This window comes from Canis lupus, chromosome 2 (genome assembly GCF_003254725.2).
Source record: "Canis lupus dingo isolate Sandy chromosome 2, ASM325472v2, whole genome shotgun sequence".
NCBI classification, from domain to species: domain Eukaryota; kingdom Metazoa; phylum Chordata; class Mammalia; order Carnivora; family Canidae; genus Canis; species Canis lupus.
The window spans coordinates 58,201,467-58,228,376 of NC_064244.1; the positions used below are offsets into that span (position 1 = coordinate 58,201,467).

General features: G+C 38.6%; 1 protein-coding gene and 1 long non-coding RNA gene across 3 annotated transcripts in view; one reads left to right on the plus strand and one right to left on the minus strand.

Annotated features, from left to right (window-relative positions):
* BBS2 (Bardet-Biedl syndrome 2) overlaps positions 1 to 25,459 on the plus strand; it is a 31,125-nt gene extending 5,666 nt beyond the window's left edge. Inside the window, exons 3-17 of one of the 2 annotated variants that reach the window (XM_049104199.1) lie at positions 4,339 to 4,464; positions 4,727 to 4,789; positions 5,540 to 5,617; positions 8,336 to 8,440; positions 8,710 to 8,796; positions 11,644 to 11,779; positions 12,021 to 12,160; positions 13,214 to 13,376; positions 13,464 to 13,635; positions 14,073 to 14,202; positions 15,532 to 15,663; positions 16,143 to 16,280; positions 17,369 to 17,481; positions 24,025 to 24,173; positions 24,992 to 25,459. In XM_049104199.1, the coding sequence (XP_048960156.1) occupies positions 4,339 to 4,464; positions 4,727 to 4,789; positions 5,540 to 5,617; positions 8,336 to 8,440; positions 8,710 to 8,796; positions 11,644 to 11,779; positions 12,021 to 12,160; positions 13,214 to 13,376; positions 13,464 to 13,635; positions 14,073 to 14,202; positions 15,532 to 15,663; positions 16,143 to 16,280; positions 17,369 to 17,481; positions 24,025 to 24,173; positions 24,992 to 25,098 (1,839 nt within the window). In that variant the 3' untranslated portion in view covers positions 25,099 to 25,459. The remainder of the gene's footprint in view (positions 1 to 4,338; positions 4,465 to 4,726; positions 4,790 to 5,539; positions 5,618 to 8,335; positions 8,441 to 8,709; positions 8,797 to 11,643; positions 11,780 to 12,020; positions 12,161 to 13,213; positions 13,377 to 13,463; positions 13,636 to 14,072; positions 14,203 to 15,531; positions 15,664 to 16,142; positions 16,281 to 17,368; positions 17,482 to 24,024; positions 24,174 to 24,991) is intronic. The other variant, XM_025447134.3, reaches the window with a different exon arrangement.
* LOC112659911 (uncharacterized) lies at positions 182 to 24,997 on the minus strand. The gene is made up of 3 exons (XR_003136576.3): positions 24,603 to 24,997; positions 1,516 to 1,719; positions 182 to 1,412 (listed from the first exon to the last, which is right to left on the minus strand). It is a non-coding gene; the product is annotated as an uncharacterized LOC112659911 (long non-coding RNA).
* Positions 25,460 to 26,910: the final 1,451 nt, after the last annotated feature.

Genomic DNA, 26,910 nt, shown 5'->3' on the forward strand with positions numbered 1-26,910 from the left:
GATCCTGGAGACTCAGGATCAAGTCCCACGTTGGGCTCCCTGCATGGAGCCTGCTTCTCCCTCTGCCTATCTCTCTCTCTCTCTCTCTGTCTCTCATAAATAAATAAATAAAATCTTAAAAAAATTTTCTCCATCTAGAAATAACTTTTTTTTAAAGATTTTATTTATTTATTTATTTGACAGCACAAGCAGGGGGAGCAGCAGGCAGAGGGAAAGGGAGATGCAGGCTCCCCCCTGAGCAGGGAGCCCAATGTGGGGCTTGATCCCAGGACCCTGGGATCATGACCTGAGCCAAAGGCAGATGCCCAACTGACTGAGCCACCCAGGCACCCCGAGAAATAACACAACTCTTAAATTGATTTTTACTAAGTGAAAGTTTTTTACAAAATGGGATCATATTATATACATGTAGCCTTTTTCCCCTACAACTTATATTACTATAATATGTTAACATATATTAAGATATAATTCACGTATCATACAATTCACCCATTTAAAGGATACAATCTAGTTTTAGTTTATTCAGGGACTTTTGTAGCTATACCACAATCAGTTTTTTTTAATTTTTAAAAAAGATTTATTTAGAGAGAGAGAGAGAGAGAGAGGAAGAGGAGCAGCAGAGGGAGAGGGACAAGCAGATTCTGCACTGAGTCTGGAGCCCAAGGCGAGACTTGATTTCATGATGTGAACCTAAATCAAGAGTCGGACACTCAACTGACTGAGCCCGCCCAGGTGCCTCTCACCACAATCAATTTTAGAATATTTTTATTATCCCTAAAAGAAACCTAGTCCCCCTTAGTAGTCAATCCACATTCTCCCCCAACCAGTCTTACTTGCAACCACTGATACTTTCTATCTCTGTAGATTTGCTTACTCTGGACATTTTACATAAGCGAAGTCATAGAATATATGGTCTTTTGACTGGTTTCTTTTTCTTAGAATAATATTTTCAAGGTTGATCCATGTTGTAGCATATATCAGCACTTCATTTTTTTTTTTTTTGGCTGAAGAATTTTCCATTGTATAGACATACCATATTTTCTTTATCCACTCATCAGTTAATGGACATATGTGTTGTTTCCACTCCCTGGCCCTTATATGCAGGTTTTTTTGTTCAGTACCATATTGTGAATATCTTTATATGAAATTACTGTATATCCATGCATCATTCTTACTGGTTCTATTTATGTTGTTTCCATAGTTTTTATATTATAGTTGATATAGTTGATACTTTGATAAGCATATATCTTTGCCAGTTTCTCTGATTATTTCCTAAGGATAAGTTCCCAGAAATGCAATTACTTCTTTTTTTCCCTTGGTATTCTTTAATTGAGATAAAATGTACTTACAGTGAAACGCATAAGCCTTACAGGTACTTTTCAGTGAGTTTTCATCCCTGCAAATGACATGCCCTATAAAAATATAGAGTATTTCCATCAGTTCAGAAAAATTTGTTGTGCCCCATTCCAATCATTTCCTATATCTCCTAGACACTCACTGTTCCGATTTTTTCACCTTAGCTTAGCTTTCCCTGTTCTTGAACTTCATACAAATGGAATCCTCCAGAATGCAATCCTTGGTATTTGGCTTCTTCCTCTGAGCATATCTGAGAGAGCCATCCATGTTGTTGCATAGAGCAGCAGTTCTTCTTTGTTGCTGAGTAGTATTCCATTGTGTGATTATGCCACAATTTGTTTATCTATTCTTCTGATCATAGACCTGTGGGATAGACATATTGGGTTATTTCCAGTTTGGAGCAATTAATAAAATTGCTATAAATATTTTTGTACTAGTCTTTTTGTGGGCATATGATTTAATTGATCTTGGGTATACTTAGGAATGGTTATACTATTTCATACCTCTCACCCATAATGTGTGAGAGAGTTCCAGTGGCTCCATACTCTGTCAACAATTGGTAATGCCAGTCTTTTCAATTTTAGCCATTTTAAGGTATGAAGTGGTATCTCATTGTAGCTTCATTTTGCATTTCCCTCATGACCAGTGATGTAAAACACCTTTTCTTGTGCTTAGTTTCCACTTATGTGCCTTCTTTTGTGAAGTGACTAGGTCTTTTGCCTGTTTTTTATTAGTAGTTCTTATGTATTGATTTGTAGATTTTCTTTGAATATACTGGGTACAGGCGCCCGTGGGTGGCTCAGTCAGTTAAGCATCTGACTCCTGATTTTGGCTCAGGTTATGACCTCATTGTCATGAGATTGAGCCCCACATTGGGCTCTGCACTCAATGTGGAGTCTACTTGAGATTCTCTCTCTCTGCCTCTCCTCCTGCTTGTGCTAGCTCTCTCTATAATAAATACATTTTAAAAATGAATATATGGGGTATAAACTCTTATTTATATATGTATATGTAAAACAATATTTACAATATACATAACAAATAATGTATATAACAAATATCTTCTCCCAGTATGTGGCTCATTCCAATAAGTAGGCATCTTTTGATGAGCAAAAGTTTTTGATTTTGTGGAAGTCTAGCTGTTCATTTTTTTTCTTTAATAGTTAGTGATCTTTGTGTTGTTCTGAGAAGTCTTTGACTATTTCAGGATCACAGAGATACTCCTTTGTTTTTATGAGAGACTGAAATTGAGTGTAGTATGTGTATGTGTGTATATGTACTTAGAGAGAGAAAGATTGATTGGTTTATTTTAAGGAATTGGTTTATGCAGCTGTGGAGCCTGGTAAGTCCAAAATTTGCAGGTTAGGCATCTTCCAGGGAAGAGATGATGTTGAAACTTGAGTCCAGAGACAGTCTGGTCGCAGGATCCTTCCTTGGGGTATGTCAGTCTTTTTTTCTATTAAGGCCTTCAACTGATTGGATGAGACCTACCCACATTATAGAGGGCAGTCTTCTTTACCCAGAGTCTGCTGATTTAAATGTTAATCTCGATTCCATTAAAAAAAAAAAAATGCCTTCACAGAAACACCTAGAATAATATTTGATTCAATATCTGGGTACCATGGCCTATCCACATATGGTTGATACATAAAATTAATGATTTCAAGAATGTAGCTCTGCAATTAAAAACTTTTTTAAACGAGATTTTTGATAGGTTTTAGTAAATTGCTCTTTACAAAAACTACTATTTTCCACTTTCCCTGCGGAATAGGAGAGTGCCTGTTTTATCACACTCTAACGAACAGGGATTTTATTATTTTTCATCTTTCTGATCTGAAAAATGAAAAATGACATATTGTGAGAATGAAGATTTTCATGTTTGTTGTTGATTTGTATTTCTTGTGAATTTCCTGTTCTATTAAAAATCTTTTTGGCTTGGATGTTTATCCTTTTCTTATTTGTTTTCTATTACCTGTTTTATTTTATTAACAAAACAATTAGCTATGTATCTTAGATATTGTAGGTATTTTTTCCAGTTTATTGCTTACCTTTTAACTTTATCTTTTTATTGGCCATTTAGCAGTTTTGATTTCTAAATCTATTCTTTTTAAAAATTTTTTTTTATTTATTTATGATAGAGAGAGAGAGACAGAGAGAGAGAGAGGGAGGCAGAGACATAGGCAGAGGGAGAAGCAGGCTCCATGCACCGGGAGCCCGACGTGGGATTCGATCCCGGGTCTCCAGGATCGCGCCCTGGGCCAAAGGCAGGCGCTAAACCGCTGCGCCACCCAGGGATCCCCAGTTTTGATTTCTAATGAATTTTTCTGTCCTTTATAGCCAATCTTTTATTTTTTATGGTTTTCCTACATGAAGATTATATAAACAAGGACTGTTTTCCTGTATAATAAATAATTGGTATTTTCAAAGATGTCCTTGAGTTTTCTAAAAATAAGTTAAATTATGCTTATATACTTTATTCAAGAAGTCTGGGGTACTTATTAATTCTGGATGGTGGGTATTAGGTATTTGTTTTATTATTCTTTATACTTCTCTGTAACTTTACAATGAAAAAGACTAAGAGAACTAGGTAATAAGTATCAAAAAGGTCTCCATCCAACATGGTTAAAATGGATTACGAAAGCTTGGATGTTAAAAATGCGTAAGTTTGATTCTGCCAAGAATTTGGCCTCTAGAACATGTAGAGAGCCTTGGATTTTGTAGCAGTTTATTTTAGTGGATTACTGTGAGAGGCCAGGGGCCTGAGTTGATCCTGGGTCTCTGCTCTTCCCTGTGGAAGCACATATAGGCCATGATGACTGTCTTCAATGCATGGCCCTGGCCTGCCTCTCAAGAGACCATGTGGCTTCTCTCAGATGATGACAGAGAGATTTGAGTATCCAAATACAAATAAGGATATAGGTTATATCCACTGTGCCTTTGCATCACTGTATCTGAGTTTTTATGTCTTTTTTTCCCCCTTAGGTTGCTGATGGGGCCAATGCAATTGTGCTGGGAACACTGGGGGACATCTCCTCTCCTCTTGCCATTATTGGTGGAAATTGTGCTCTGCAGGGTTTTGATCATGAAGGAAATGATCTCTTTTGGACGGTATGAAGAGCAAAGCATTCTTTTAATCCTCTTAAACATTTTTACTTTTAAAGTTCTTTATGCTTTGTTTTTGACCATCGACTGTAATGAATAAGAAAAATGAAATAGAACCGTATTTCTAATTCTGTACATTAAAAAAAAAGAATTTTTGTAATTAGAATAATACCCATTGGTGGTTTGTATAATCCTCTTTCATGTAGCTAAAGTATTTGGATTAAGTGAAAAAAGATGGCATATTAATGAGTTTTGGTTTTATTTTCAGGTTACTGGAGATAATGTTCATTCCTTGGCCTTATGTGACTTTGACGGTGATGGTAAGAAAGAGGTGTGTGGAGGAGGAGATACTTATCTTGTGTGTTCAGCTGAATAATTTTCCCATGACAATGAGATTAGTGTTAAGAGAAGTGTTAGCTTCTCGCAGCCGATTTTGGTACCTTCTTACCTAAATGACAAGCTAACTGGTCTCATTTGTCTTTCTCTTCTTTTGAATAATAAATTACGTGTGTTTGTCTAATATCAAGATCAAGGCCATGATGTTTCAAAGACACAGGACAGGGAGAGGGGGCAGGACAGTTGATGGGGCAACAGCCATATTCCCAATCTTACAACTTGCTTCTGATGCTTTAAAACCATATTATAAGTAGTTTTCAGTTGTGGCTAGCATTCAGGAATCTAAGTTTTAGAGAGTGACCTTTGTTGGTTACTCTAGAAATTAACCTCTTGAGCAGCTGGCAGCATGCTGTGCTGGGCACTGACTTACCTGTGTCTTGTCCGTGGCTGCTGCTCTCTGGCATTTGAAATAGCTTCCATCTGCAGGCAGAGGAAGGCACTGAGCCAGGGAAGCATTTTCAGCAGCTTGATGGGAAAACATATTCTGGCAGGATGTGCAGCCCACATGGAGGGCTGAAATCTGTAATGGACCAATAGGTGGAATGTTCCTGAGAATCAGATTACAGGGAACTCTCTGGCTAGCAGTAGCCCCATAGAAAGTATCATGCCGTTCTTCATTTGATTTATGGAAATTGTGCTGTGTTCACTTGTTGAACTAAAGATGCATCATCCTTTTTCCTTTCAGCTTCTTGTCGGATCAGAGGATTTTGATATCCGAGTTTTTAAAGAAGATGAGATTGTGGCAGAAATGACAGAAACAGAGGTAAGAAATGCCACATCAGAGTCATGGTAACTTTGGGCAAGATCGATTAGCACAGTGGAATGTCACATCAGATGAGAGTACTGGGCTCTCTTCCCTCAACCCAGACAGTTTTGGGGTAAAAACTGTGGGAATTAAACAGAACTGCACATTACAGAGAAAGACACACTTAAAGATGTGCACCAAGATATGTTTTGAGAGTTGGGGGAGGTCGTGGTGGTGGCAGAGGGAAAAAAAGGTATATTTTGAACAGACTGATTAAATAGAGAAAAACTATGGAGTACATAAAGGCCTTTCTTTTAGTGAGTTAATCCATATAGATGATAATAATAACACTAATAATGGCAACCATTTATTATGCACTTAATATATGCCAAATACTGTTCCAAGTGCTTTATATGAACTAACTCATTTGATCCTGCAACAGCCCTATTAGGAAGGTATTATTCCTATTTTACCAACGAGGAAACTGGTATTAAGTTCCTTTGTTAAATTACTGATACACGGTCATGGCCATGCAGTGGTGTGGTCAGGATTTGAACTCTCCCTTGTCCGCCTCCTCCTCATCATGTATTAAATGGGATTGAATGAGTACACAAACAAGGTTTTTATAACTTTTCCTCTCCAAATTAAATACTTCTTGGGCACATTCCTGTCGATGAACTTAAAATCAGATGTTGGAGGACTTGGCTGGTTTCTCCGTGGTTAGCATTACTCATGTAGTAGAATCTAGAAGAGTTTAAACTTCATTTGCCTACAGATTGCCTTCATCCATTGTAGTTTTGGCATTCTTAGGATATTTATTTGCTGCTGGTTCTCCAGGATTGGGCAGGATGGAAACAGAAAAATGAATTAGGATATTCTGAAAGAAGAAAGGAGAAGAACATAAGGGAACAGTGGCTTGTGAACATTAGAAAGAGACAGCAGAGAACAACAGAAGGGAGTCTGAGCGATCAGAATGCTGGGATCCTGCTAAATTTGTTCAGGTTGTGTCTGAGAGTTCAGGTCAGAAAGCTTGAGGGCACTGGCCTCAGTACCTGCCTTAGCCACTTGTCATTACTCCTGGCCACTTCCAGAAGCTGTCTAGGAAAGTCAGGCTTCTGTCCCACTAACTACAAAGAAAGACCAAAATGTAAAACCTGCATATTGATATACAAAGTGTTATTCTTGATTTAGCTCATCTACCTTTATCCTATAGCGAGGAGCATAGATTTTTACTTAGTTCTACTACACTTTTTACATATTCACAGTTATTGTAATTGTAAACTAATAGTTGTAGGTAGAGGAAAATTAATGACCCTAATAAAGGCTTAGGGGTTCTGTTTAAGTGTATGTGCTTAACATGTGATTTTTTTGGAGAGTCCTTAGCTTTCATTAGGTTCTTATAGGTATTTGCTATTCCCTCCTTCCCCCTCTTCAAAAAAAAAAAAAAAAAAAAAAAAAAAAAACTTGAATCACTATAAATTCAAATTTATAGTAAATCTTTTCCTACTTAGTGAGAATCATTCAGATTTTGTTGGATTTCTGTTTATTGCCAATACTAGATGTGAGGAGACTGCATTCTTCAAAACACCTTTTTCCTACATCCTAGAAAAGGACAAGAGACTATGACATAGGGCCAGGGACTTGAGCAGACTCTGGTCCACAAAAGAGAACCTAGTGAATGAATTAATGAAGGACTGAGGGACCAACAGAATCCAGGACTAAGTGTATAAAAATCGGAACTTTTTAAAACTGTTCATTTCGGAGCCATTTTTCTGTCCTTTGGTTTGATTTTGCTCCTAGCTCAAATCTCGTTTCGCAGATCAGCATAATGATAATCCATTTGGCAGATGAACAGTACCGAGTATTGCCAAAAGAATGCCTTGAGCTAAATAATTCTAGAGTCCTACACAGCACTTTGCATTCAGAGTTAAGTGAAGTGGGTGGTTTTGTAGAAAAGCTGTAGGTGTAGAGGAAATTATATAACTATTCTCTGCTTTATACAATTTATTTCTTAATATCTCTTGTATTCATGCCAGAATTAGAAAGTAGATCTGCAGGAGCATAGATATCATTAAACTTTGGCTTTAACTTTAAATAAGGGATAGTTTTGTTCAGGATCTAACTAAAATTTTACCCCTTTAAAGGTGTTAAATCCTTAAACAGTCCTGTAAATATTTCTGTAGGATTTACACATTCTGTATATTGTTACATATATATACAGAGCCATGTGCTTGGGTTTGCACTTCTTAAAGGATTATATTTTTTCCTAAAAAACACCTTTCATCTCTAGCAGACAATAAATTATGTTACAGAGAGAAAAACATGCACATAAAAGATACTCACTTGCGGGTTTTGCAAGTCTTTAAAATTTAGACCATAGGATATTAAAACATTTTGAGTTAGTGTTCATAACAGCATCTGTTATACATTTTCTGTATCTTGCATACTCAATTTATATCATCCTCAATCGCTCAATTTTATTGTTTTTTTAAATGATTTGCTGAAATTTGCCACATGAGCTTGATCCAAAACAGCAAACTTTGTAAGTTTATTTAATTCTGATTACCCAACTCTGAAATAGATGACATGGATCATAGAGAAGAGGAATACATTCCCCTCTAACAGATTTAAGTCTAATTTTAACACACTTGGTAGCACAACATGCAATTTTATAAAGCCATACTTTGCATGGAATTGAACCTTAGTGGGAAGATGTATCTTTGTTATTTCCTGCAGATAATCACCTCTCTTTGCCCCATGTATGGCAGTAGATTTGGTTATGCCCTTTCCAATGGCACAGTTGGAGTTTATGACAAAACAGCCCGATACTGGAGAATTAAAGTGAGTATAATTCAGCTTCCAATATTCAGGGATTTTAATGGTTGTTGAAAGACTTCTTGGGCAGCCTATGTGGCTCAGCAGTTTAGCGCTGCCTTTGGCCCAGGGCCTAATCCTGGAGACCCGGGATCTAGTCCCATGTCAGGCTCCCTCCATGGAGACTGCTTCTCCCTCTGCCTGTGTCTCAGCCTCTCTCTCTGTGTTTCTCATGAATAAATAAATAAAATCTTAAAAAAAAGACTTCTGGACTAATTATTGAAATTCTTTTTCAGTCCAAAAATCATGCCATGAGCATTCATGCTTTTGACCTTAATTCTGATGGAGTGTGTGAACTGATAACTGGTTGGTCCAATGGGAAGGTAAGTTTCAGGTATAATTCAGAGGACTAGTTGTTTGAGGCATATTGGCTGCATGACTCAGAACCAGTAACATGAGAATATAACCTTGTCGTCCTTGGCTGTGCTTTCAAAGTTAACTTCATAATCTTTGCAACACTACAAGTTAGTGAGTCTCTTTTTGGTCTTAAAAGCCCATTGGGAGAAAATTTGGGAGAAGATCTTTCTAAGTCTCTTGCTTGAAGAAATGAGAATGCATTTAATCAGGTTGATCATAGGCGTAGGACAGTAAGAAAGGAATTTTAGTAAGCACGTAATGAGCTGTTTGTATAGCTCTTCTCTAATAAATCTTTAAGACTGTCTGAAAACTTAGAATTAATGGGAAGAATCATGTTATCATAGTTTTCCCAGCTATAAAATTTGAAATGAAATCTTTTTGCTTTCTTTCCTTTTTTAAGTTCAGAATTTTCTGCAGACTTCTGGCAAGTCAGGATTGTCTTGTTAGAAACTGCCTAAGTAGCTGCCAGATCTCCATGGGTACCATTTGCCCTAGCTTCCTTATGTGACAGTGCTGAATTGCCTGAAGAAGATCAGATAATTTCTGCCCTTGTATGTATGGCAGTAGATTTGGTTATGCGCATATGTCTATATGTCACATCTATATGTCCCATTCTTCTTTGATTTTTCTTTGTTTTTGGCTAGGACCTTGTAACCTTCCTTTGGTGTTGTGTGAAGAACAGGTTCTACAAAAATGTTGTGTTGGTTCCTGATTCTTTACCTGGTTTTGTCTTTGGCATGGGCTATAAAAATGATAAGGGAAGACTGGGGCACCTGGGTGGCTTGGTCAATTAAGCATCTGCCTCTTGATGTCAGCTCAGGTCATGATCTTGGGATCATGGGATCGAGCCTCACATCTGGCCTCTGTGCTTAGTGGGGAGTCTGCTTGAGATTCTCTCTCTCCCTCTGCCCCTCCTACCATGCACAGTCTTTGTCTCGCAAATAAATAAATAAATATTTTTTAAAAATAAAAAATAATTATAAGGGAAGTCTGTGTTCCTTAGTAAGAAACTTGGAAATTATAAAATGGACCATATTCTGGGGGGAATATAAACACAAATTATAAATATAAATTAAATTATTATGAGTGATTCAAGAATTAGAAACTACTAGACTTGAGAAGTTATCAAAAATCACCTTCAAAAAAAAGTTGCCTTCAAATATGACTGTGGACCTAGATGTTTTTAGAGTTAAATGCTTTCAAAATTTTAAGGAATTTCTATTATATAATCTTCCAGAACATAAAAAGAGATAAGAAAGAAAATTAACACTGTTCATTATATAAGGAGAAAAACTGATAATTACATTTAACAGAAATAGCATATAAAAGGGAAAATATACAGATCCAGCATGTGATTATAGGTGTAGAAATACTAAATGAATGCAAACAACCGATTAACTTTGCATTTAGTAGGTCCTTTGTTGAGTTGGAGGGCCATTCTCTCCTCCAGGGCAAAACATCCACGCTGGATAAAGCAAAAGAGCAGAATATCCCTAGAAATACAAATATTCATTTGTAGCCTTGCTTCTTAGTAAATGAAACTCTCTTATTTGCAGAAGCAAGGTCAGTTCAGTCTGAGAGGATTTATTTTTTTTAAAGTAGTCTCTGCAGTCAGCATGGGGCTTGAACTCGTGACCATGAGATCAAGAGTTGCATGTTCCACCAAAGAACCAGCCAGTTGACCTGAGAGTAGTATTAATGTGCTAAGGGCTTTGGTAAATCCAGGCCACTCATTACTTCACAAACTTGAGCATCGATGATTATCAGGCTTTTATGTGTTGTTGTTATTAAGAGCGTGGATACTTGGATGTGAATTCTGCAGACAGAGGTAGGAGCCAGTAGTAGGCTGTGATCTAAATGACTTTATTTTTGTTGTTGTTGTTGCAAAGTTTTGCCCTTGAACAGACAAAAATACTGAATGGCACTGGCTACTGAAATGATTGCCCTACCGGATTTTCTATAGCTACCCTTTTATTGATAACACCTATTCTTGCTTGAAACTGAAGTCATTTTAAGCACTTATTCTTCATTGTTGTTTTTCAGATGCATTTGTTTATTTCTCTTTGCCTTTCTTGGGAAGAGGAGGCTCCGTGAGGATAGGGGGGCCCTCTGCAGTATCTAAGTAGTTTTTACATGGAAGAGTGACTCTTAAATGAGATTATTATACAAGATGATATGATGGAAAGTTGAGCTAACTTGGTGTTTTTCACACTTTAAATGTAAATATATTTTATACACATATATGATAAAGATAAAGCTTTTATATAGAACCAACATTTCCTGTGCACATCTATATGTCAGGCTCTGTTCGAAGTGCTTTAATGTATTAACTTTTTAGGCCTCATTCTGGCCCTATGGGATGTAGTTATTTTCCTCACGTTCTTGTTCTTGACCTCCCAGATCGGGAGATCAAGCATGGAATGGTTAAGAGATATTCCCATGATCCCACAGATAGTAAGTGGCAGAGCTGGAATATGAACCCAGATAGTTTGGACTCGCCCTATGCTATATATATAAGAACTGGAAACCCATTTCTCCAAATGAAATGTTATGTAAAGGTCAATGTGTAAAACAGCCTTTATTTATAAAGAAGAAAGTATAGCTGGTTGTGGCCCCTTATGGTCCCCTTGGCCCCAGGGTTCATAGCTGTCTCAGCTGTCTCCTGAGAAGCCATGGGGCTCCATGGAACACTCTTGAAAACTGCTAGACTAGCTGACCTTTAAAGCTGATTTTGACTTTAAAATCTTGTGGGTATTTTCCTTTTTAAACTACAGCATAAGCTATTTTTCAAGTTCTTATTTTTTTTTTTTTAGGTTGATGCTCGAAGTGACCGAACTGGGGAGGTCATCTTTAAAGACAACTTTTCTTCTGCAATTGCTGGTGTGCTAGAGGGAGATTACCGGATGGATGGTCACCCACAGCTGATCTGCTGCTCAGTGGACGGGGAAAGTAAATTGGGACAGGAAAAATCCTTGTAAAGTTAGATTTTCAATTTGATTGGGTCAGAACACCAGGCAGTTCCACTATGAAGTGTTTGTATGGATATCCTCTCATCCTAAAAAATTCACCTAGATGGGAGGATGAGAACTTAAGGTTTTGACTTTTAAGAACAGACAGTTGATGATTAAAAGGAGACATGGCTATGCTGATGTATTCTTCAATCTGGTGAGGGTTTTCTCCTTTTGTTCAGTCCGGGGCTACCTGCCTGGCACAGCTGAGATGAGAGGGAACCTCATGGACACCAGCGTAGAACAGGACCTGATCCGAGAGCTGAGTCAGAAAAAACAGAATCTGTTGCTAGAACTCCGTAACTATGAGGAAAATGCCAAGGTAGGTCCTCATATGGGAGGGGAAATGCAGTCTGGAAAGGTGGGAACTGCAAGTGTGAAGAGGACTAGGTGTCAGCATCTACACAGCAGGACCCTCTCATACCCACTGGTGGAAGTGGGGATTGCTTCGGCCTTTTTGCCAGAGTCAGAGGTGAGAGGGCATGTGTTCTTTAACCTGGAAATCCCGCCTCCATGCAGCTGGACTATAGAAGTATTTGCATAAGTGTCCAGAGACGTTTATGGCAGCACTATTTAAAAAAAAAATTTTTTTTAAGATTTTATTTATTCATTCATGAGAGAGAGAGAGGGAGAAGCAGGCTCCCTACTGGGAGCCGGATGTGGAACTCGATCCAGGACTCCAGGACCACACCCCGGGCCCGAAGGCAGGCGCTCAGGTGCTGAGCCACCCAGGCGTTCCAGGGCAGCACTATTTGTAGCAGTGAATGGTTGGAAGCAACTGAAATGTTGATCCATAGGAGGGAGTGTGCTGGGGGATATTAAGCAGCTCAGGAGAATGAGGTATGTGTACTTGGACTAAGATGGAAGGATATCTGTGGCCTTACTGAGCGAAAGAATGCAAGAACAATACGTATAGAATATCTCTTACCTTTTCCAAAAACAAATAACATCAGAGTTGACAACCACAATACCTCTGTGTGTGCGTGTGTGTTTGTGTGTGTGTGTGTGTGTGTACCAGGCTGGCTGGAGGATGAACCAAGAGGTGGGACTTTGATTTGTCTTGTCATGGGTAATTATATTTGAATTTATTATACTAAGTGCATTAATTTTGCTATTTTAAAAGAATACCACCAAAAAAACTATAAAAGGCATGTTGGGGTACAGTGGACCCTAACCACAGAAAGGGACAGGATATTTTTTTCCTTTGGGAAGAGGTCAGATAGAAAAAGGGAGTGATAATGAAGTGAGTGAAGTGAGTCTTCTGAATTCTAAAGAATCAGATTAATATCATGATTGAGAGTCAGTCTTTTGAAGCCAAATGGCCATATCATTTAGAATTGACATTAGTTCACTGCTTTGGTGACTGAGCTGGAAGTGGGAGGATGTTTTGCAGGCTGAATCGAGCAGTCCACTGAATGAGGCTGATGGGTCTCGGGGCATCATCCCAGCCAATACCAAGCTCCACACCGCCCTCTCGGTCAATCTGGGACATGAGACCCAGGCTGCTCATGCAGAATTGTGTATTTCCACCTCTAATGGTAAGAAATTATTTATAGCTGGGATCTGTGGACACATGTGCCATCTTGGACTGGTTCTTGAACTGCCATTTTGTCTTTTCTCTGCAGACACCATCATCCGAGCAGTACTGATTTTTGCTGAGGGAATTTTTCTAGGTGAAAGCCACGTGGTACACCCCAGCATTCACAACCTTTCCAGCTCCATCTGCATCCCGATTACACCTCCCAAAGATGTCCCTGTGGATCTGCACTTGAAAACCTTCGTGGGTTACAGAAGCAGGTGACCCTTTGCAAGGCACAGTTCATGTCTAGCCAGCATTTAGAGGAGAGCCAATGAGTAGATATTCTATTGTGCCATGGATTTTGGCAGGCCAAAGGAGCCATTTGCTGGTTCTACCCACCCAGGCAAGATTTCCCATGACCTTTACTTCCCTAATTGGAAATTTTTTCAAAAATAAAAAAAGGGCATTTTAAGCCCTTGGTGCACGTATGTGTATGTATAAGACTCATGTTATCTCTGATCCCAAGCCCATTACTGTAGTACTTAACCCTCAAGTTTTTTGTTTTTTTTTTTTCCCTTCAACGAAACCCCCTAAACAACTGGGTCACAACTCAGTGACCCAGTTGTGATTTTGTAGTTCTTTTCTGGGCCTTGCATTTTGAAATAATATTCCATGCAATCCATTTCTTTTCTTGTGTTCCTCTGGTTGACCATAGCACCCAGTTTCACGTATTTGAACTGACAAGACAGCTCCCCCGCTTCTCCATGTATGCACTGACCAGCCCTGACCCTGCCAGAGAGCCCCTCAGCTATGTCAACTTTGTCATTGCAGAACGTGCACAGAGGGTGAGTGTCTGGCTTTTCTCTTTCAGTATTTTTGCACTTTAGAATCCTTTGGATGTTCTTTCATAGAAGGGGGAAATGACATGAATGAGTTAATTATGTAATTATGACATGAAAGTGGCAGGTAGTTTGGCGTTGACTTTTAATTTGTGACAAAAATACTGCTAAAATATCTTCTCTCACTTTGAAAACGTACATGCCTTATTTACTTGAGCAATCCTTGGTTACAGGTAAATTCTTGCTGGCTTCTAATTCCTCTCTTTCATTTGTCATGGTCTTGGTGTACTTGTCTTGACCCAGTGTTCCAAGAGGAACCTGCTTCAAAATGGAAAGAGTGTGGGAGTTGGAGCTGGGAACATTTTGGGTTCAGATGCTACCTTAACTAATTAAATTCTTAGTGATTTCTTAGCGCTGTCAGCCCCCACCAATCCAGGCCTCAATTCCCTTTATCAGTAAGGGAGGAGAGTCCCACCTCACCGGCCCCTGCAGATTACAAACTTGGTGTGACAGTGTCTTATATAGTGTAAAGGACTAACACACGTGGCCTTTAACCTTGGCTGGACTTCAGAAATCTCAGGGAGGCTTTTTTAGCCCCATAGATTCTCCTGTAGATGCTTATGTAGAACCTGTGCTGCTACCCATGTAGCATTATTGTCATGAATATTAAAACTTACTTTCTACTTTTTGCATGTGGGTATATCTCTGTTTGTCTCTCATGCATGTGCATGTGTACTTCATTTAAATTTTGCTTCAAGGATGGAATGGGATAGTTTTAAGCAGACTACATTGTCCAGGATATCACTACAGAAAAGCTACTGAATAAATAGACTTGACATCATACCTGAAGCATTTCTACATTCCATATAAGATTATGTCTATATTGAAAATGCTCTGAAGTCATGGCATGCTGTGGGGCCAGGCATTATGAATGTTGCTTAAGATCATGTATGGGGTGGGAAAAAGGAATGTGATTAGTGTGTTCTTGGGGGGATGGGGTGTGAAAAAAATTCTTTGGTTTTTTTTATAAAGCAATAAATCTAGAAAGAAGGATAATTCTTAAGAATGTACTTTAAAAATAGAAGTTCAGGGATCCCTGGGTGGCGCAGTGGTTTGGCGCCTGCCTTTGGCCCAGGGCGCAATCCTGGAGACCCGGGATCGAATCCCACGTCGGGCTGCCGGTGCATGGAGCCTGCTTCTCCCTCTGCCTATGTCTCTGCCTCTCTCTCTCTCTCTCTGTGACTATCATAAATAAAAAAATAAATAAAAATTAAAAAAAAAATTAAAAAAAAATAAATAAAAATAGAAGTTCATTTCACCCTATTCATTTTTAAGGTTGTTATATGGCTCAACCAGAACTTCCTGTTACCAGAAGACACTAACATTCAAAATGCTCCGTTTCAAGTGTGTTTCACATCCTTACGGAATGGTGGCCAGCTGTATATAAAGATAAAACTTAGTGGAGAGGTAACGTTTACTGTCATGGGCATAGATTTCTTATGGAATATTTACCATTCAGGGCAAAGAGGGGTGGCACCAATCTCATGGTTGTAAAACTGTGTGTTTCAGCATAGTCTGTTCATGTTAATTGTTTTAGACACTGGGGTGTCATCTAGATGGTGGTCCATCCTTCCTTTCAGCCCTTCCTTGTGTAACTTGGGAAGGAATGGGGGTACAGAGGTGAACAAAAACATTTTCAATATTTAAATGATTTTCTTGTTTAGTTTACAAGGCCGGATGATTGATCTTTTAGCCTACTGCTAGAATCGTAAGGCACATGGTTTGTAATTTCCTCCAGGGCTAACCCCTATCTTATTTACCACCACATATACATTTAGGTTCAATAAATGTGTTGAATATGGAGAAATTCCGGGACTGTTTCAGCTGGGTTTGTCTTTAATATCTGAGGATGCTAAACTCGTCTCTTTTGTTTTCCCCCTGGATAGATCACTGTAAATACTGATGATATCGACTTGGCTGGTGATATCATCCAGTCGATGGCATCATTTTTTGCTATTGAAGACCTTCAAGTAGAAGCAGATTTCCCTGTCTACTTTGAGGAATTACGAAAGGTGCTAATTAAGGTGAGGGCACCCACTGGATGCATTTGTGAGAATGTGGTAGTGTCATAATACTTGAAATGTTTCTCTAAGTAGATGAACAATACCGCAAACATGTGTATGGTATATGACCGTCATATTTTAAAGAACTTTTGAAAATTGTTAAACTTCAACTAGTTTTATAGGGTTCTCTAGTTAAAGGATTTCTTTTATAAAAATGAATGGTTTAGCTATAGACCACTCTGCTTTCTTTGTTTGGTTTAGGGGGATACTTTTTTTAAATTTTTATTTTTTAAACTTTATGTATTTATTCATGAGAGACAGAAAGAGAGAGGCAGAGACTTAGGCAGAGGGAGAAGCAGGCTCCCTGTGGGGAGTCTGATGCGGGACTTAATCCCAGGACCCTGGAATCACAATCTGAGCCAAAGGCATACACTCAACCACTGAGCCACCCAGGCATCCTGGATATTCTTTTTCTTTTTTAAGATTTTATTTATTTGACGGAGAGAGAGAGAGAGCATGAGCTGGGGGAGTGGCAGGCAGAGGGAGAGGGAGAAGTAGGCTCCCCGCAGAGCAAGGAGCCCAACGCAGGGCTCGATCCCAGGACCCTGAGATCATGACTTGAGCTGAAGACAGACACTTAACCGACTGAGCAACCCAGATGCCCCTAAGAAGATACGATACTTTAAAAAATATATGTCATATTAACCTTTTCCTTTGCTAGCCCTTCATCTTATCTGTTGCATTTACCTTGCTCTGTTGATTGAGTGCTTTCCAACAACCCAAATTCAAAAGAAAAAAGAAAAATAAGGATCATAACTGGCCCTAAATTGTAACATTCTTACCCCAGATCTCTAAAATATTATGTGTGTTGCTAGGGCTGCCCAATGGTAAGACATGAAAAGATCCAGGTGGAATATCATCTTGAGTGTTGGAGGCAGCACAGGCTAATTATTTCACTGATGAGGTAAAACAATGAGGGATAGTCGAGACGGTACAGGTGAATAGGGAAAGAGAAGGGCCTCTGTATATGGCAGAGTGTTTTCTCAGTCTGACTAGTTTTCAAGAAGTCTGTGGGGTCTTTTTAATTCTTGAGTGTTCATCATCTTCAGGTGGATGAATATCATTCAGTGCATCAGAAGCTCAGTGCTGAGATGGCTGATAATTCTAACCTGATCCGAAGTTTGCTGGTCCGAGCTGAAGATGCTCGTCTGATGAGGGACATGTGAGTATCTGCTAGGCTAGGACAGGTACAGGGTAAAAATGTCAGCAACATGGAATATCAGTTCTCAGGTGCTACCGGTAGGAGTGTGAATTGGTACAGTGACTTTGGACAGTAACTTGGCATTATCACTGAAGGTTATGTGCATTCCCTAGGACCCAGAAATTCTACTGATTTATAACCTAGAGAGACTTGTCTTGGCATATGAACCAGGATATTTGTACAGGAATGTTCATCAGGCATTGTTCATAAGAATCCCAATGTGGAAACAGTCCAAACTAGCATCAGCAATATGATGGCTAAACTGTGATACAACTGCACGATGGAATATGACATGCAATGAGAATACGTCTGTCTCAGTGACATGTGACAACATGGACAAATCTTACAGGCATAAGGGAGATTGAAAGAAGTCTCAAAAGAATGTATATAAAATACTTCCCTTTATGTAGTTTGGAAACACAACACTAAAGTGTATCTCTTGGGAAGCATACATAGACGATGAAGATACAAGGAAATGCAGGGAAGTGATTATCATATGAGACAGTATTCTCTCTTAGGGGAAGAGGGACTGGGTTCAGAAAGACCCCATTGGGAAGCTTCGGGGATGTCGCAGTGTCCCATTTCTGGACTTGGTTTACAAACATTTGTTCTGTGAACTTTTCTGAATGTGTATTACATTTTACAATAAAAGTTAAAGATGTGCAGATCTAGCTTCTTGCCTAATTTATCTTGGCATGCAAAGGTACTGAAGTGGAGTTAGTACAATAGGTAACCAGAGGTAGATGAAGTTTATGTATATGCATTAGAGGCTAGAGTTGGCCTTGGAGTGCTGCTGTGCTTTTTCCTGAAAGGCCTGAGTCGTTGGCATATATATTAAGATGGTGTTGCTCAGAAGTAAGTGATTTTTGAAATGATCATATTGCTGAAAATTTCGAATATGTACAAAAGCAGATTAAGTAATACAGTGATTTCCTATATACCCACCAACTAGCTTCAGTAGTCATCACATCCTGGCCTATCTGGTCTCCTTGCTGTGCTCACCTTGTTCCTCTCCCAGGCACTGGGCTATTTGAAAGAAAATCCCAGACATCATATCCTCTTGGCCACAAATATTTCAGATAGTAAGCCTTTTAAAAACAATAACCACGTTATGACACTTAGGAAAATAATTTTTTTTTAAAGATTTTATTTATTTATTCGTGAGAGACACACAGAGCGGCAGAGGCAGAGGGAGAAGCAGGCTTCATGCAGGGAGCCTGATGTGGGACTCGATCCTGGGTTTCCAGGATCAGGCCCTGGGCTGAAGGTGGCGCTAAACCGTCAAGCCACCTGGTGGCTCTTGGTGAGCCACCAAGAATGAGCCATTCTTGCTGCCCAAGAATTTCTTAATATCACAAAATAACCTAGTCATTATTTAATTTTCCCAGCTGTCTCATAAGTCTTCATGTTTTTTTTAAGTGAAGACCAAAGATTAAGTCTCTTGTAATCCACATGTTTGCTTGCTCTTTTCCCCAGCCCATTTTGGATTTTGCTGATTCCATCTTTGTGGTCATGTTTACTAGTATTCTTTCATCCCCTGTATTTCTCTTAGAGTGATAGGTAGATGTAGAGGCCTGATCAGATTCAGGTTCAGTTTTTTCACAGGAAAACTTCTTAGTTGGTGCTGTGTACGTACTTCCACGAGGGAGCATGTGATGCCTGGTTGTCTCTTTCTGTTCTATTCTCAGTCATTAATGACCATTGCCTAGATCTATTATTTCTTTTGGAGTTTGCAAAAACAGTGATATTCTAATTGTTACTTTTTCTTCATTTTTTTTAAGTTTAAATACTTCTGTAAAGCATAATATTCCCTTATGAATTAATGATTATTTGGCTCCCTGAGGTATAGTTTGTAAGGAAAGACAGATTATTTATCAGCTTTATTTTTTAAAAATATTTTATTTATTTATTCATGAGAATACACAGAGAGGAGAGAGAGAGAGAGGCAGAGACACAGGCAGAGGGAGAAGCAGGCTCCATGCAGGGAGCCTGACATGGAACTCGATCCCAGGTCTCCAGGATCATGCCCTGGGCTGAAGGCGGCGCTAAACCGCTGAGCCACCTGGGCTGCCCTATCAGCTTTAAAATAATGAGTTCAGGAGTACCTGAGTGGCTCAGTCGGTTGAACATCCAACTCTTGATCTGAGCTCAGGGTTTGTTTGTTTTTTAAGATTTTACTTATTTGAGAGAGAGAGAGAGAGAGAGATTGAAAGCTCACGAGCGCACAAGCAGCAGGGAGAGGCAGAGGGAGAGGGAGAAGCAGACTCCCTGTTGAGCTGGGAGCCCAACATGGGGCTTTGTCCCAGGACCCTGGGATGATGACCTGAGCTAAAGGTAGACACTTAATGAGTTGAACCACTCAGGTACCCCTGAGCTCAGGTTTTGGTCTCAGGGGTCAAGCCCCATGTTGGACTCATGCAGGGTATGGAGCCTACTTAAATAAAAGAAATATAGGTATAATAATAAAATAATGATTTGATTCTCTAGCATCCTCCATGTTGACCGGTGAGATTTTTAAATCCTTATAAACTCATGTATTTTATTTAACATATTTAATTAATGTGCTTCAATCCATTTCAGTTATTCTGTATGATGGCTAAATTGTCCTGTCTTTGGCCAGTGGGAACCTTTTCAGATTGTCTATAGCTACCTTTGGACATAGCCAATATTCTATTAGGTCCTTGTCTTCTTGTACAAGACGTTTTAGGCTTATCTGGTACATTTGTTCTGAATCTGGAATCAGCCATTTCTCTAAGGAGCCTTGGTTTCTTTTTAGTGAGAAATGGTATTTAGAGATCATAGTCTGCACATTAGAAGTGTTCATTGTTGCTTGGTTGGTCACTGTTTCTAGGACTTTTCAATGGATAGAGCCAGGCTCTAATTTCAGATTTATGAATGCAGGCTCTTAGCTTTGATCTTAAAGGTGTAACTCTTCTTTTTCACATTGGAAATCATGGCTGTAACCAGTATCCATATGAGTATTTGCTAGAATAATACTAATATTACCTATCATCAATAGTATGGTTGAAAACAGTACAAAATTTTTTCTAGTTTTTTGTGTCTTTAGAGTATATTCCAGTGGGAATTTTTAGTCAATTTGTTGTATTTGAAGTAATACCCCTCTTTCTGGTTATGCCACAAATTTGATACATAGTTAGGCTCATTTGGTTCATTTTGCTTTTGGTCTTGCAAGAACTGACATTTTTTCCTTTTTGGTTTAATTTTATTACACATTTATTAAAACTTTTATGTGGTTCCAAAGTCACCTCTATAAATCAATGTGCAGCAAAGTCTCACTTCTAATTCCTGTCACCTCCATCCTGTTCCCTCAGTTTTACTGTACATAACCAGTCAAAATTTGAAAACACACACACACATACACACACACACACACTCACATTCACATCTCTGCCCTCACTAGATAAATCATAGCATGTTACTCTTCTCCATCTGGCTTTTTACACTTAAAAATATGGTGATCACTCCATAGTCATGTACAGAGATACTTCTCGTTGTTTTTACAGTTGTCCAGTACTCATTCTCTGGATGTTTATTCAGTCAATTCCTTACATTTGGGTTGGTCTTTTGCTGTTACAGAGAATGCTGCAACCATAGCTTTGTTATATAATCTTTTCATACTTTGCTGAGGTATCTTTGGGAAAAAGTCCTGAGATGGAATTGCCAGAGTAAATGAGACTTACATCTAGAATTTTGCAAGATATGCCAAATTCTCCTCTGTAGGTGTGATACCATTTTGCATTCTCCTCAGTAATATATGAGAGTGCCTGTTTCTCTTTCGCCTTGCCAATGGAGTATGGTGGCATACTCTTAAGGTATTTACCAACTCAATGGCTGAGAAATGGTTTCATTGTAGTTTTCATTTTCATTTGTTTTATTGTGAGCAGTGTTGAGCATCTTTTCATTATTTTAAGGGCCACTTGTATTTGTTTCTTTCTATTTATTTTGCATGTATTAATCCCTTGTGATGAGATGTAATATTTTTTCAGTTTGTTATTTGTATTCGTCCTTTGCTTAGATTTTTAAAAATTTATTTAAAAATATTTTAAATATTTAAAAATTTTTAAAATTATTTTTTTAACAGCTCTTTAAAGTTTTTATGTGGTCAAATGGGTCACTAACTAAACTTCTACTCTGAGGTTGGAGAATAAATCACCTATTTCTTTTGCTTTTAGTACTTGTATGTTTTCCTTTTTTACATTTACTCCTTTGCAGTTGGAATTTATCCTGGTTGGCATAACAGTGATAAATTCAGTTTCTCTTTTCCTGGGCATTTTAATACTATTACTTTAGAAGTCCATTTTCCCACTGATTTGATTTGAGATGCTTCCCTTTACCATGTATCATATTTCCATAGGCTCTTAGGTCTATTTCTGGATTTCCTGTCCTGTTCTATTGGTCTGTCTTGTCTCTTTATTTGACAGTACCATTCCTTTCTGTATTGAAGCTTTGTGTGTTTCCTGCTATGGCCAGCTGCCCCTCCTCCCAGTCTTCCTTGTCATGGTTTTCCTGGCCACTTACGTTCACTTTTCCAGTGAACTTTCTCATCAGTTGTTTTAGGCTCCAGAAAAAAAAAAAGGTAGGTGTTTTTAGTGCAATCGTGTTAAATTTATTAACAGGGTCATTATATGTGTTTGAGTCATGTTTTAGGTCTTTCGTTTAGGTATTAGCTATTTCTCATTAAATGTATGCCCAAGTATTTTTGGCAATTGTAAATAGGATCTTTCTTCCACATTACATCTTCTGGGTTTTTTTTTTTTTTTTTTTGTCTGAATTTGTGAACACTGCTGAGTTTCGTATATTGATTCTATACTACTTTACTAAATTATGTATAGTTTAGTTTTTCTAGATGTGAGTTTGTATCCTTTGTAAATTGAGCTTGTTTTGTCTCTTACTTTGCAATTCATTTTCTTCCCATCGATGTCTTTGAGGTATATGAGGTGCTTGCTTTTTCTGGCCATTTTTTAAATCTCTAGGGCCCCTGTTCTACTCTGTTATTTTTTTTTTAATTTTTATTTATTTATGATAGGCACACAGTGAGAGAGAGAGAGGCAGAGACACAGGCAGAGGGAGAAGCAGGCTCCATGCACCAGGAGCCTGACGTGGGATTCGATCCCGGATCTCCAGGATCGCGCCCTGGGCCAAAGGCAGGCGCTAAACCGCTGCGCCACCCAGGGATCCCTACTCTGTTATTGTTTTTTCTTCTTTTTCAGTCCGAGAGCTGTTGCTGACTTTAGGCATTTGAGTGCTAAACTGGGGGGAAGTGACCACCAACCTCTAAATCCCTTTTTTAGCTGAATATCTATCTATCTATCTATCTATCTATCTATCTATCTATCTATCCATCCATCCATCCATCCATCCAAATCAGTTGATATATAATTTACTATAGCCACGCAGAAAATTCACCCTTCTCGGGTTTACAGTTCAGTAAAATTTGAGAAACATATAAAATTATGTTTCTTTTACCACAATCAAGATGTAGAATATTTCCATCACCCTTGCGCCTCTCTGCATCAGTACCTCCTAAGCTTCAGTCCGGGCGCCCACTGACCTGATTTCTTTCCCTGTAGTTTTGCCTTTTCCAAAATGTCATAAACACAGAATCACATAGTATATGCCTTTTGATTTTGGCTTCTAATGCTTTTGAGATTCATCCATGTTGATGCATATGTCAGTAATTTGTTTCTTTTTATTGCTGGCTACAGTACTGTTCCACTGAGTGGACATACCATACTTTGTTTATCCACTCACTGATTGACAATGGGTTGTTTCCCAACTTCAGTGATTGTGAATAAAGCTGCTATAAACATTTGCATATGGTTTTTTACAGACATGTTTTCACTTATTTTGGGTAAATACTTATAATGGGATTCCTGGGTTGTACAGTAAATGTATGTTTAACTTTATAAGAAACTGCCCATTTTACAAAATAGCTGTACCATCTTGCATTCCCATCAGCAGTGGGGGAGAGTTGCAGTTGCTCCACATCCTTGCCAGCATTTGTCTTTATCAGTTTATTTTATTTTAATCATTTTCATTGACATATAGTAATGTCTCAGTGCAGTTTTAATTTTAAGCCATTGTTTTTAACACCTTAGTAAGATTTAAAGCTGAATTTGTTAGTTGCCTAAAAATATTAAGAATAAAGTCACTTTTGCCCACTGAGTATTAATCAGAAATGTTGAAGCTGGCTTTTTGCCTTGCCTACTTTTCCTTATCCCCTAACACAGGGAGCAGTTAATAATTGTTGGTTTCTAAATTCAAACAAACCATGGACTAATAACCAAGAGAGCCCCCTTGTCTTCCATTTATCTGGAAGAAATGGAATATTTTGATGAAACTTCTCGGTGTTTCAAAGCAAACACTTCAAAGTTAAAAAAATTTGGTGTTTTTATGTGTGTGAGAAATTTGCAGGTTTTTTCATCTAAGCTACTGCCATATTGAGTTACAGTGATATTAATACACTTCTGTCGATTTACACAGGAAAACCATGAAGAACCGTTACATGGAACTGTATGACCTTAACAGAGACTTGTTAAATGGATACAAAATTCGCTGTAACAACCACACAGAACTCTTGGGAAACCTAAAAGCAGTAAATCAGGCCATTCAAAGAGCAGGTCGTTTGCGGGGTAAGTCTCTTTTTGTAGCACTGTAAGTAGTCTGTAATTTGGGGGTTAGGACACTTAGAGGTAGTGGTAGGTTCTAGAATTCATATTGGGGCCAACAGCAGTATACCTTTAACACCAAGCTTGGCCTTAGTCACTTGAATTTGGTCAGCCTATTGTTTGGCTTTAGTCAGTCTGCAGACTTCAGAGAGAAAGAACACTTTCAGCCCCTTTTTTTTTTTTAGATCTTGCTGTATCTTCCAAGAAAAACCTAGTGACATAGACATATACCCAAGGGAAAGCCCTAAATATACCTGTTTTTTTAAAAAGGGAGATTGAAAATTAATGAGCTAAGTGTCAAACTTAAAATACAGAAAATATAAAAAGAACAGTAAAATAAATCAAAGAAAGCAGAAATGTAGCCAGAGATTTATACCTGAAATCTATTCTCACCTCCTTTTAGAAATGATCTTTGCTTGGGCGCCTGGCTGGTTCAGTCTGCGACTCTTGATCTCGGGGTCATGAGCTTGAGCCCTGTGTTGGGTATAGAGGTTACTTAAAAATAAAATATTTAGGAAAAAAAAATCTTTGCTAGGTAGATATAAGCTTTGATCCTGTTCTATAAAACTGACTTCATATCTAGGTTTGAGATGGTCCCTTGGTTTGTTATAAATTCCCTCACAAAGTTATTCTTTTTAGGTAGTGGTAAGATAAATTAAATTTACACACCATGTATCTCTTTTCTACCCTAGTTTTATGCTGTTTTAAAGCGAGCCTCTAAATTATAATTTCACTTTTAATAATCTTTTGGATTGTACTGATTTGATGTTTCATCCGCACAGTTGGAAAACCAAAGAACCAAGTGATCACTGCTTGTCGGGATGCGATTCGAAGCAACAACATCAACACGCTGTTCAGAATCATGCGCGTGGGAACAGCTTCTTCTTAGGAAAGATTAGGTAATGGAGTTCCTAGAAAGGGTTTTTCCCTAAAAATCGAGTCTAGTTTGCTTGGATCACATCCTGGTGAACCCAGGTGCTAAAAATGGCAAGAGCCTTGGTGAGTGATACGAATGCAAGGCAACCACTGCATCTGAAAAGTGTATCTTTCTATTTTTAGAATCAGTTGCACTGTTACCAGATAATACCAGGTTTGTGTAGAGGAGGGGGATATCTTTGAAATGTAAGGGCTTCAAAGTCCACATTTTTTTCTGTATGTATGTAAAGTTGGTGTATAGATGTATAGATACATCTTCTTCCTTTAAATTTAATTGAATTTGTAATTAAAATGTTTTTTTCATTAAAACTTAAGAGTTGGACTTTGTGTTGATTGTAAAATCACCACTGTATTAGATTTCATAAGCCATCTGTATGACGTGGAGGAAACACAAGCATGAAATGTTGATCTCTGTGCCTTTGGATCACTGAAAGGTGGGTGTAAATGACACCTCTCTGTTAAGGGAGTCAGTGGAAGGTGATCTGTTAGTTGGGCGTCATGTTGGCTACTGAAACTAATAGAACTCAAAGTTCACAATGACCCATTTATTTTTCATTTATATAAGGATGTTTGTGTAGTTATTCAGGGACCAGCTTCCTGTGATCCTGCAGCCATGTCATCCCCTAGGGCAGCCTTTCTCCAGTTCTCCAGAGAAAGAGGTTTCAGGAAATCTGTTTGGGTGAATATTTTCACCTTCACTGCATCCAACGAAGACCTGACAGCACCGGGAACCCTATGTGAGAAGGGCTGTCCTAGGACCTTGCTGTGATTTAAATCCAAGTCAGTAGAACACAGAAAGCTTTGATCAAAGTTGTGGTCCGGAAATAGCACATTATCATTTCCGCTTGCGTTCCCTTGGCAGATTTGGGCATACCTCACTGCCGTGAGGCCAGGAAATATTGCCAGCTGTGTGTTGGCAAGGAAAAGCAAGCTGGTGTTTATGCCAACAACAAGCAGCTCCTTCCCTGAGAGTGAAAATTTTGTCTTCGGGTAGATTCCAGGACTGGCTTAATGACTAAAACATTGGTCACTTTTCACTTCCTACCAGCATTCCTAAGTAGTGGGGAAGATAGGCTTTCCCCCTGTGGTAAATTCATTTTAATTTTACAAGTTTCTTCCATTTAGGCATTTAGGATTACCTCTTGTTTCTGAAGTGTGAGCTTCATGGAATCCTCATTTTAATGGACTGTGCTCTAGAATACCTTTGGTTAGCATTTTCAACCTGTAAGTTCTAGACACCCACATATACTGTACTATTTTCCATAATCCCTTTAGTGGTAAAGCATCTTCTGTGTGCTTCAAAGATGAGGAAACTGAGGCACCTGCTAGAGTCACAGAGTTACTGGCAAAACTCAAGTCCCACTCTTGAGTCTTTTTCTATTTTTAACCTGTATGTGTTGAAATTACCATCTATGGTTGGCGCTGGTTTGAATTGTATGGCACTATTCATTTTTAGGGACCCTAATAGAATAATCTCATCAAAGGTCATTGTCATTCTGCAGAAAAAAACCTCCCCTCTTACACCTAAAAATACTCACAGCAAGTCTTGAAGGGGTTGACCTACAGCAAAATATATCTTTATAGTCCTGATTTATAGGTTACAAATAGGTTATTTTCACATTTATTTGATCCTCCTGCTGTTTATATCTCTGAGCTCAGGCTGCATGTCCCCTACAGGGTCTCACAGCTTGGTGAGTCATGGTGTGGGTCTGAAACCAGGTAGCCATAGCCCTTCCTGCTCTTCCAGACTGTTCCCAGTCGTGTG